This window comes from Amia ocellicauda, chromosome 20, assembly GCF_036373705.1.
Source record: "Amia ocellicauda isolate fAmiCal2 chromosome 20, fAmiCal2.hap1, whole genome shotgun sequence".
Taxonomy (NCBI): Eukaryota; Metazoa; Chordata; class Actinopteri; order Amiiformes; family Amiidae; genus Amia; species Amia ocellicauda.
The window spans coordinates 23517550-23530049 of NC_089869.1; the positions used below are offsets into that span (position 1 = coordinate 23517550).

General features: G+C 42.4%; 1 protein-coding gene across 13 annotated transcripts in view; it reads right to left on the reverse strand.

Moving 5' to 3' along the window:
- The window catches only part of ebf3a (EBF transcription factor 3a), an 88685-nt gene that overhangs the window by 22793 nt on the left and 53392 nt on the right, over window positions 1-12500 (reverse strand). For 4 of the 13 annotated variants that reach the window (XM_066692876.1, XM_066692875.1, XM_066692869.1 and 1 more), the window contains exons 7-10: window positions 12150-12231; window positions 8531-8675; window positions 3114-3247; window positions 2486-2612 (exon numbers count right to left, since the gene is read on the reverse strand). In XM_066692876.1, the coding sequence (XP_066548973.1) occupies window positions 2486-2612; window positions 3114-3247; window positions 8531-8675; window positions 12150-12231 (488 nt within the window). The remainder of the gene's footprint in view (window positions 1-2485; window positions 2613-3113; window positions 3248-8530; window positions 8676-12149; window positions 12232-12500) is intronic. The other 9 variants (XM_066692877.1, XM_066692868.1, XM_066692870.1 and 6 more) reach the window with 3 other exon arrangements.

The following is a 12500-nucleotide window of genomic DNA, read 5'->3' on the forward strand; positions in this document are numbered from 1 at the left end:
GACCTATAAGACAGCGAGTTTGTGTTGGCCGTGATGGAGAAGAGTTATCGACTCTAAAGAGTGCGCCAGTGCCATTGATAGAATCACATTTGAATGAACACAAAAGATCTTTAAAACACTTCAGCAACATGAGACCTTTGCTCAAAGGGAGAAGTGTTGCTTTTTCTACCCCCCCTCCTACCAGTGGAAGCTTGCCAGTGAGGGATAAGCATTAGAAAGGGAAAAATGTGACCAAATGGAGAGAACTGGACAATTTAGTAGCCACAAGTATTTCTGATTCACAGCCAACGCGCTCAGTGCAATCGGGGGTTTCTAATTTTTTATTTCACTCCGGTGTCGTCTCGGAATAAACACGCTCTGTGCGCGATGGCCGCTCGAGTAATCATTTTATAAGTTTTCGAATTGAATGCGAGTCTTTGTGCAGGGAAATAATCATTGATGGTCACATCTTGCAAATGTGTTGCAAACCTGGGAAGGGATTCAACATTCAACCCTGTTTCTCTCTTTAGGACACGTTTGCGATCGGCTGCCAACGGGCCTGAGTTCGGTTGCAGGCCTCAGTCTGCCACAGACGACATGTTGACTCCTAGTAATTTGTGATAATTTCTTTAATTGAGCGAGAGAAGTCTCCGAAATGAGGGTGGGTCAACAAAACGTTTGGGTGCGGGAGGTCAACATGAAAAGGTCTAAATGAGCTGAATTCAAGGCATGCTGAGAAACTAAGCTTGAAGCAAAGCTAACATCAATTTCCTTCGAATTCCTTTTGTTAAATGGGCAGCCATTAAAACACACTCGCTACACAAAATTCTCGCCAATGCCAAAACTACAGAGACCTTTTTTTTCCCATTTCAAGTTCAAAGAGGCTGTTTGTGAACTAATTATAATCACAAGTGTAAAATGTGTAATTTGTTTTAATCAATAGAACATATTAGTGTTTAAACCTAATTAGGGATATTTATTCTTCGTGGCGGCCTTGGTTTTTGATTATTGTTAAACGAAAGAAAAACAGTGAGAGTAAGAAAACAGCACATCTGAAATAATAATAATAATAATAATAATATTATTATTATTATTATTATTATTATTATTATTATTAATAATAACAATAATAAGAAATCACATCCCTGCAATAACACAATAATTACTGCCGCGCTGCTTATCAATTTGCAAATTCATTCTTAAATACAGCAAAATTCCTCATTAATTTAATTTTAACCATCCACCAGTTCATATTGTATTTTACAGTCCAGGAGGCAATTTACTATTAACTGGCAATTACATATAGAGTGATTGTTAATTCTGCCACTAAGTGCTAGCTGCTTGAAAACTGTTAGCTCTCTCTAATTTTGACCTTCTTACAACAGGGGTGAGGCACCCTGGGAATACAGAGGACTCGCCGAGACGCGCCGGACATGTCATTTGTGACTCATTCTTTTAATTCACCGTGCTAATCAACTGAACTGCCACAATCTCCCAAGGTAATTGTATCTTTATATTGGCTGCAAGGAGCGGCGGAGGGAGAAAAGAAACAACACGGATATATGGGGGATACGTTTTCCCTGCGCCTGATGAGAATCACCGCAATCCGCTTAGTATGTGTGACTAATGGGGTCCATTCTCCGGGATCTGGCACTTTTATAGGGCTGTATATAAGCCATTAATGTCTTAACTTATATACCTTGCCCAGGCTCTACACACCACACTACACTCTTGTTTCATTATCCCAGAGTCTTGTTGCCCTCTGCTCCCTCCACGCTGGGAAGGTTAAATGTTAGAGTGCCACGCCAGACGACAAGCTTGGTGGGACTCTGATAGGAAACAGCTGCCCCCGGGATTCGGGACCCTTCCCCCCTATCCCTGGGACGGCTGCGTTTTTTCGGACTGGGGGGCTACGGTGGGGCCCGGGCTTCGGTCTTCAAGGAGTGAAAGTAATTTCCAATGATTATCTCGTTGTCCTTGTCAATTTCAGATCAGACAGAAGCTTCCAGGTCAAACAGGCTGTGACCCCAGCATCCCACGCCCTCCTCCCCCGACGGCAGATAAGCTCCCACTTCCTTCTGTTCCCAAACTTTGTTTTATCCATGATTGCTCTGGCACTATATCTGTCTGTCTGTGTGTGTGTGTGTGCATGTGTACATCGATAGAATCACAAACAAAAACTACAAAAACTGGGATTATTACTGACAATTCTCTGACACTAGCTTATAAGTGTTGTTTTTTTGTGTTTATTTGTGTGCTTGACGAATAAAAATTGAGTGGTCATGTGATGCCCTGAGAGTAACAGGACTTGGCAGCCCCCCACCTCCAAATGGCAGGTCTGGGAAAGGGTCTCGAGTTTCAGTGTGTGGGCCTCCCCCCGGGCGCACCTTCGGCTGAGGGGCTTTCACACGTTTCACAGCTCTGAGAGCAGGGGCCGTCCCATTGTCCAGGCTGGGTGGGCTTGCGTCCCGCATGCAGAGAGAGGGAAGAAAAACCAGGTCCTTACCGGTGTAGACAAATCGCCCGGGAGCTCCTTTGCAGAACTGCTTGGATTTGTACGAGAGGGTGACTTCCACCACGCCGGGAATGTGCCGCGGCGGGGTCTGCACTCGGATGGCGTGGGGAGTTATCAGCTAGGAAAATCAGAACAGTCAACAGTGAGCGCCGAGATGCCAGCCGATAGAACCCGCGCTTCGCCAGTTGGACTTAATTACCGAAATGAACCTAAATTGGGCCCTCGTCTACAATGGCTCCCCTCATGCGTTCGGGCTCAGGGTTCTACAGTCTTGGGGAAAATGCCTGTAAATGATCCTTGGCTCTTGTTTCGAGCAGGAAAGACCAGAGGGCATCATTCACACAGAAATTGCCTCCATATGTCTCCCTGCGTCTTTTTCTAGTAATAATATCAACACTAATTGTTCAATTGTATCGAGAGACCTCCTGCCTGTTGAGCCACTGGCGGGCCTGGGCTTCAGTTAACAGATTTAAGCACTAGTCATGTATTTATTTATTTATTTATTTCACACACCCTCAGTGATCTATGATTCAAAAAACAACTTGGAAATAAACTCTTGCGAAGTACACAAGTGGCAGCGAGGCATGCGTTGGGCATGTGCACAGCGTGGGAAACCTACCTCACTCCACACCAGCATGGTGCCAAACACAACTTGCAAGCCGTCGAAGAAGTTGTCCCCGATGATGATGACCGTAGCTCCTCCTGTGGTCCATCCTTCGCTCGGGCTGATGGCTTTTATGCACGGGGTAGCTGCTTGTACGAGGAAGAAAAAGAGCGATTTTAGGACCTATCTTTCCACGTGGTGGGTCTCTTCTCCAATGACAAATCATGCAAACCACAGTCACACAAAAAAAAGAAGTGAATGATTGTTCTACTCGGCATAAAAAGCACAATCATATATCAGCGTACTCATGTAGTTAAAGCAAACCATTAAATGTTTTACACCGCAAAGGCCAAGCAGCAGTGTACCGGCGCACAAGAAAAATGGCTTGATGTAGCAAATTATGTGTCAGGGCAAATATGGCTATTACAAATGATTAAGCATTGCATGCATGTGGCATGTCGATTTATCTGCTTTGCTTTACAGATCTAAGCAGAGTCAATCAAAAGGTTGTTGAGGGAGACGGAAGAGCAAAAGCGCCGGATTTCGATTCCTTATAAGCGGCTAATTGGGTTGGGTTTTTTCATCCGCGAACTTTGCCTTTGGTTCAAAACTTCATTTTCCCCTGTCACTCCGTAATTACTACTTTTCACTTTTCATCAGGAGGGGAAAATCAAACGCGCCGTATTAATACTTCTGTCAGAGGTACACATTTTACATCTAATATTGTTTGTCGACATGAATCCGGGCGCCGTTGACTTGACCTCCCTTTTGTCTCCAGAGTCCTCGCATTTGCATGAGTTATTAGAAGCGGGGCTGCCATGAACAGGGGTAGGCCGTCGCCCGATCCGAGAGGCTCACAGCAGCCACTGAACTGCGACAAGGCCGGGGCTGAAGGCGGTGTAGCCCCTGTGTGAATCACTTTGTTCTCTGCTTTGATCAGCCCTTCTTTTACATGGTGTTGACAGACCTTTTCCACCAGCTTTGATGGGCTTTTGTGCGCCGACTCTCATGCAAAGGAGCAGATACTAAGACATACACTTTCTCCAACTCACTTCTCCTACTTGCGGTGGTCGTCGCCTCTGTAGGATTGTGTGTCTTCGGCTCAACCTTAATATCAATCCTTCTGTTGTTTTGTGTGTTTTTATTGTTACATCACTCGAATTGTTGTCGTTGACCCAGGAGAGAGTGCGTTTTTTGCAGAGGTAGATTAGGGCCACCGTGACATCCTAAATAATGCAAGAGTGATGTTTTGCAATCTGTAAAGCCTTTTAGCGTAATTGAGAAGGCTCGGTTTAATGTCTCCTAGATTACATTGTTTTTTAAAGATGATCAAGCTTTTTTTTTGTAAATTTTATTTCAGGTTTTTAAGGTTCCTTGTACAGATATCTAAATTAATATTGCATCGTCTTTGAAAAGAGAGAGAACGATTGAAGGACAAACCCATGTTTTCTGGGGAAAGAATTTTAAAAAGGTTTCTTTAAGGTGTAGGAAAAAATCTCCCCGAATCGAGCTTTTTAATTCCGTGCAAAAATGGTCTCTCCAGTCGTGTACAAGCATTTATATTTCTACACATATAAGAGTTCATCCAGTACTTGAGAATGACATCTTCCAGTACAATCATTGCTGCCAGCTATCGCGAGGAGCCAGGCCTAGTTAATCACCATTAGCTATTGTTGTGTAGAACACTTCAGACAAGCCACCTTTCATTGTTTGCTTTAATGTTGGACTAGTGGAGGTTATATTTGCTCATTCCATGTGCATCTCCCTCCGCAACAGAGGCGCTGAGCACACACTGAGAGCCTGCCCTTAACTAGCGCTGTTGACTTCATGCTAATAAGTTCATACAAATTTTCATTTCTGAGGCTTCCGAGTGACATTTGCTTTTCTTAATTGCAGGCAGAGCGTTTGAAAAGGATCAACTCTCTAAAGACAGACATGGCTGCTCAAAGGGAGTGACCTTCATCAGCACTGCCAATTATAGCAAATAATTCACCAAAAATTACAGTAAACAAATTTACTTTGTAGGTGAGGGGGGAAAAAATGGAGGAAAAAGGAATCTCGGACGGGAGAGAGGCGGGCGGGTCTTGGCAGCTGCGGGCCGAAACGGGAGCGCATTGCTTTCCATCCCGAACACACAGAAGACCAAGTGTGTCTGAGCTATAAGCCATCTCCCTTCTGCCCGTATTTGCATACATTTCAATGCACATATAGAGGGGGAACATGTGTTCAATGGGAACCATAGCAAACTGAATTACACAGACAGTGTTAGAGATCTAATGATATACGTGCACAATGCGCTCAAGCAGATGATGGAAATTGGAAGAAGCAGATGAAGATTTCTGCCAGGGAGATCAGCGAGCGAGTGCTGGGGTTGTTTTTTATTTTATTATTGGGACAAAGTTTAGACTGTGTGCAGCAAACGCAAAGTTTCTTGTTTGTTTTTTTGTTTTGGTTCTGATTTAAGTTAAACGTGTATTTGACTGGCAACACATAAAATAATACCACGGGTTGAAAATGCTGTTGTTTAACAAAATAAAAATAAATAAACAATCACCTCATTGGATTTTTTTTTTTTTTTTTTTTAAGAACAAACATTGATTTAAATTTAACCGGAATTATATGCACATCTATCTATGAATCTATAAATATAATGATACATACTTTTAAAAGTTGTTCAGATGCTTCCTATCTCAATGTCATCATGCGCAATTGTGATTCGGCCATTTCACACTATTACGCCTAAATCTCGTCTTGATATTGCTAGTCACACTCAGATAAATCGGTGGCTTTGGTTGCGAACCCTTTTGTGTTTCGAGTGGACAGTCAACAAGAAGCCCCCCCCCCCAAAAAAAAAAAAACTGGCTCACTTCCGAGTCCCCCTTATGTATTATTTACTAAACATCCTCGGCGTACAGTTTTCCGGCGCTAATCAGCCGTCTCTCCCGAGTCGCGGCGCGGCGTTTGTCACCTTCCTCCCGATCCGCAATATTGAGACACTCAAACAGGTCTAATCTTGCCTTATGAAGACTTCTTTGTTCTGCCTGCTAAAATGTCTTGTAATTGTGCTTCGGATGTCCAGATGGCTGGCTGATACTCCAGCTGATAGGATTATACCTTTTACCTCTCCTAGGGCCATCTGTTCCCTTTAACTCACTAAAACCCTGCAGCCTGGATTCAGTTGTCTTTATTGCATAAACCTAACAGCATTACAGGCACTTGGCATGCAAATCACTTCGGTGCTGCAGGCCTCGTGCACAGAGCCGGCTCGGTGAGGGTTTAAACAGTGGTGATGCCGGAGTAATTTATGAACTAAAGAACAAGAGTGTGTGTATGTGTGTGTGTAGGGGGTGGGGGGTATCAAAATTAGTTCTACTGTGCAGCACCGGAAGGTATAAACCGCTGTTTTTCCCTTGGTTGTATTCAGCAACTGTAAATAATTTGCTGTGTGTTTTGTGAGCTTTAAAAGGATTCAATGGCAGCCTTCCACAGAAGCAGCAGGGGGAATTAGTTTACTTGGAAATGGTCTGCGAGTGTTTGTGCGTCTACTGCTGGTGAATATTAGATGATTGGATAATGAGGTGCTAGCAAGGAGAAGCCGCATCCAAGCACATATCTGCGGTTTCCACGAGGCACTTTCCCCGTGAAGAATGTGTTGCTAATTCAAAGCATACTGTCTCCCTACGAGGGGGTCCTGCCCTTTTACGGTGGACACGGATGGGATTACACTTTATAACTGTATATCCTGCTTTAAATTGGGCCGCTGGTGTGTGTTTTTGGATGTCCCACATAGAGGGGAGACGTTTTTGTTTTCGCTCTCCGTACTGTAAAAAAAATAAAAGCCTATAAAACTTTGATTGTTAAACTGCAGTGCTCGTATCGGTTAAGTATAAAACGGCAGTCACTCCGGGGTTAAGAAACTGCTTTAAATGTGAGTGTGTGTGTGGGTGTTTAAGGGGGAGGTGAGCAATAAAAAAAAAAAAAAACGAACTTGAGAGACGTGCCAGCGTTTCCACATGTCCTGTAATTTTTTAACATGAAATTTAGTTGTGCTCGGGAATCGAGTTATTTTTAATGGGGGGGATATTATTACGAAGTTATTTATTTCCGATGTCATTCATTTTTTTTCTTTCTTTCTCGTGCCTCCAGAGATATCGACGGAGCCAGAGAACACTCATGTTGTGGGCATTCAGAGAGGGATAGATCACGTTTTAAATAACGATTAAAGGGGTCTACGATTGGACCTTGAACGAGCACACTCGGAGAGGAACCTGTGTCTCTCCGCAGTCTCTCCCCCGAGAGGAGAGCGATGGGGAGAGAGGGCTCAACCTCCTTAATTGCTCTCCTCATTAAAGCTGGTTGCTAGGCAAAACACACCCACCTTCCAGTGCATAGGAAAGAGATAAACAATACGTCAGAGGGCATAATGACTGTAATGCTCAGGGCAACCTTTAATTATTATATTTTTGTACTCCTGTAGCTCAGTCATTAATAAAGCAAAACAAATAAGTTTGCTTTTGTCCCCCACCAGTGCATCAAATGTATAAATTGCTTTTTTTCTCAACGGCGTGACGTTAAAAATAATCCCCCACTATGCTGACAATAATTCACGAGTTTACCCGAGTTAATGGCCTAATAATTGATCCTTTTTCACCCCTTGAAATATAATTGGTCCTAAACCTGACATTTTAGTCCTGAATCTTCGCCACATTATGTAAAGATAAGCAAAGTGCTCCAGCCAGCCCTATTTTTCCATAACCTTTCAACTGCGCCAGCTCAAACTGCAGCAAGAGGCCGGGGTTATAAGGTTGCGTTTGGTGCATTTTATATTCGAATTTCTCAGGGTTTCGTGGCCGAGCTCTCTCTCCGCAAGCGCTCTTCCTTTCTGCAGACCAGGCAATCAGTCAATCATATGGAATCGGTTGGAAGAAAAACATTTTGTGCTGTTTTTCTCATAGAAAACTCCTCGGCTTTCATCTGCACCAGCAGGGCCCAGCGACAGGAAATTGACCTCACAGTAAATTCTTTGCAGATTTGATCATGCTTTTCTGTTTTTTTTTCCTTGTTCTTTACTTTTTTAATGGAGCACTCAAACCAGGAGCTCAGTTCTGACACAATTATATATACATGGATATATATATATTTGTTTTATTAATGATACTATCAATAATAATTACAATATAACATGATAGGTAGAGAAGCAGGTAAGCAAAGTAAAAGATTCAAAAAAGATGGATGGATCAAAATAAAAGGTAAAAAGTCAATGAGGAAAAACAGGAGCAAGATACTACTGGAGATAGGACTTGATAGGTCTTTTGTGACGGACGAGGACATACAAAGATGGAAAAAGATGGAGGGAACGGATGAAATAACACCTCTTAGTGTAAACATAAAAAAAAGCATTGCAAATCAAAAAACATGAAAGATGTGCCTACCATTCTCCAGATAAGAAGGAGCCGTACCTTCTGATGGGTCAAGGCGCCGAGCCCTTCTCCCATGCTTGGAGTTGTTGTGTACGAACATGTTGTCCGAGACGGCCAGGACGTGGCCATCCACATTGACTGTCGTCGATACAACAACCTGCAACAAGAGTGAACGCAGGAGCTTGTCATTAGACAATCTGTAAGTTAGGTGGCGGGGCGGCGTGGGGAGATCCCAGCTACGGCCGAAACGGGGATCCCAGGATCCATCCCGAGCCGGAGAGAAGGAGTTCAAACACACACAACAACACGAGGGATGAGGAAGAATACGTTCAGGTTAGCGAGAAACAAACCAAAGCAGACGACATTTCAACACACACCTCTATATAGCGACCTCTATATAGGACATGTGATTAGTTTTGATTTCAGGTGATTAGTTTTGAGATTTGAAGGTCAGATCTTTTCAATCTTCTCTTTATTTACACATTTCTTAATTTTTGTGTATGTGGGGGTGGGGGTTGTTGCATATCCCTCCTCTCCTGCTTATTCCCAAATTGTATAGCCATCCACCCCTCCAAGTAGTATCTAATCAACAGATGAATCTGCAGAAACAGCAGCTCCCTGTCTGTGGGTGGTGCCACCAAGGGGCTCATGAAAAATTTCCTGGCGACGGCAGCAGAGTTTTCCTTATTTCTTTCTTCCTTTCTTTCTCTTGTCCTTTATGCCCAATTTTGGAGAACGCGCTTCGACTTGGCACGGCTGCGTTCTGTTAGCATGTCATCGTGTTGACGGCTCCGAAACACATGTTTTCACCCTATGTTCCAAACGCAGTCGATGGTTTGTGTTTTGTGGTTGAAAAGGCGGTTTGTTGTTTGTCATGAATTGTGCTTTCTTTGAGCGTGAAGCTTGATTTCCTGTCGCTAATTTCCAAGTCAGAATCCCAGAAGGTTCGATTATTAAAATGATAAATTACATGAAATCAAAAGCAGTCGTTTATTCAGTCCGTGAAAAGTAGCATCTAACTTTAGCCTCCCCAACATGTTGGCTTTCAGCTCGTATTGTTAATGGCTTAGACCCGTCTACTGGGAACAAAGTAGTGCTTTTTCAGATCCTGGTCTGAGGTATTTAATTATCTAAAGCATCTGTAGGTCTTACTGAATTTACCTCAATGGAAACTAAACATTTAAATGAAAAAAAGGAAATTTTATGTCTGTGAAGAGAAAACACAAACAGGTATAAATTAATTTGTCTCCCCGAGTTGCTCATTTCACATCTCCAAGGAGTGACGACTATAAATACCTGTCATTCAGTCGAGCTTCATCAAAAAGCTTTCCCCCCTTTTTAATTGTGTCTTTTTCAAAACTGGCTGCTCTAATTACAATTTAATCTGCCTATTATGTTAACAAATGAATGCAATTCACACGAATATTCTTCCAGCCACTATCAGTGTCTCGAATACCCCCTCCAGCTTCCCGCTTTAATAGTCACTGTTTTCATTGATCTATTGATATATCGATTAGCTAGTTTATCTAATTAGCGCCGGCCTCACTCGAGCACGGCTTCAAATGGATGGCTGTGAGGACTTTCCAAATTACCTCAAACTGTTTAATAAATTAGTAGGCCTCCCTCTTTCTATTTAGCAAACGATCCCCCTGGTCAATTTTACAATCGCTTTTAATGAACTTTTTTGCATGTGAAAGGAGGGCCGCTGAATATGAATAGTGAAAGTGTTCTCCATAAGGGGAAAGTAAGCCCCTCTCAAGTTCATTTTGATGGTGATTGACCCTGGTATGTCAAAGGAATTTCCTACTCGTTTTTTTTTTGGAGTGAAAGGGCTCCATTCTTGTGTACAGGTTCAGGGACCGGCCATAGAGTGGATGATGGATAGGGTCCTCTCTGGCTTCCAGCTGCTTTGTGGTAGTAAGTGGAAAGGAAGGCATGCAAAATGCACGACCTTGCCAACAAAACACCTAGGCCGGAGCATCTGTGAGATTTATTCTGGAAATGCCATTCCGTCCCATGGTCTGGAAAAGTGGGAAAGCAGTCTCTGTTTGTTTATTTATTCTCTCTCTTTAATATATATATATATATATATATATATATATATATGTAGGAATCTGCGTCTTTGCTGAACTGAAACTGAAAATGCCTTCTCTAGATTGAGATCTCTGCTTTTTTTATATGATTAAAACTTGTAAATATTTGTAAAGCAATATACATTTACTGGAGGGATTTTTAGAAGGAAGGCATTTGACTATAAGTTGGCTCAATGTGACTGCACAATGTCTCAGAAGGAACAGAAAATAGGTTACACACATATATAAATGATCAAACAAATAAGAATGTATCAAGTTGTATTTTACATATAAGAGCGAAGGGTAAAGAAGCCACGTTTAGTGTAGAGAGAGGCGAGTGCCCTTTAAGGAAGCTTTCCGAAGATAAGAATAGATCCCAGTTGATGTTGTTAGGCCCCTGGTACATCTCCTGAGTGCTGCTCGGGATAAAAAAGGCCTGCGGTATGGCCTGAATGGCAGTCGGCGCTCCCTCCTTCTGTGCACCTCTCGAAAGGTGCTGAGGTAGTGTAAATGGTTGGAAATATTGTTCAGGGCCTGACACGCCGTTAAGTCCAGTTAAACCTTCTGGGAGGCAGGGAGATTAGTCGAAGAGACCCGGAGAAGTCCTTCTAGTGACTAGTGGCTCCATTGTCGACCACAAGATCACTGGTGACGGATGCTTCTTCTAGTCATCAGTGAGACAAAGAGGACATTTCCACTCATTCCAGGTTTGACCTTCTGCTCTCCTCACATGGATCAATATCACCGATGCCACTTGCAGCTGAGATGCATGAAAAATGAAAGCTGCGGCGCATTGTTTTGAAGGAGTTTTTTTTTTTTTTTTTTTTCTATCCTCATCAGTCTGTTGGAGGACGGTTGAATTGGTTTGGTCAAACGCTGGCGCTGGCTGTGTGTGCTTTCAAAATAACTTCCACATGTTTCTCATCGAGTGGGCAGTAAACCACAGATGCCATTGTTTTTGTTGTCGTTGTTATTTTTCCAGAGCTGAATGTGTGCGACCAAGTATGGGATCCAGTTATCTTAGAAACACTTACATTTCTACACAAATATACACTCTTATATTACTATGTATGTATGTATTGTTGTTCTTGTTCTTAATAATTATGATAATAACAACAATAACATCTGTAATTTGTGTGATTTAGCTTGAAAATAAACAGTTTTTAGTTATTTTAAAAAGAAGGAAGAGAAGAAAAAAGCAAAGCACCCCCAAAGTTATGTTAAAAAGAGCTCTGATGAAGCTGGATTTGTGAATGAAAGAAAGGGTTGGTTGGGACATTAAAAAACACTTGTCCCTGCTTTTCTCCTGATCAAAGCTCAGCTCAGACAGATATGTAGGGAGTCACAGCCACTCAGACAGACCGACACAACAGGTTTGAATATGAAAAACACCAAAACAGCTGCAGTGTTGTCGGCCTATCCCATCCCGTTTTTTTTGTCGGCGTCGTTGTTAAGGTTTTTTTCCACAATAAGCAGAGGTTTTATTAGGGAGGGAGAGAGGAGAGGAAGTTAGCAGGGATGCATCCGAGAAGTTGTGATTTTGTGTGAATGACAGTTACCTGGAATCTACGCATGTCTCGTGGGTTTCCGGCATTCTTCAAACAGTTCTGGTTGCACTTGAGGAAGAATTTTAAAAAGAATCTGCGAAAGAAAACACAAAAAAGAGACCCGGGCTTAGCTGCTGTCCAACATCTTTATAAAAACACAAATAAGCACCCTTTGGTCTTGAACAAAACTAGTACTGTGCATTTCATCTTCAAAATATTTCACACAAAAGTAAATGAAAACATGATATCATATAATCGGAATATGATGAGTTAGAAAATAAATGTTGTATTCAATTAATGTATAATTTTACATGTTTATTTTTTAATCTGAGAGCCTGTGGATCCACCATTTATAACTGAATT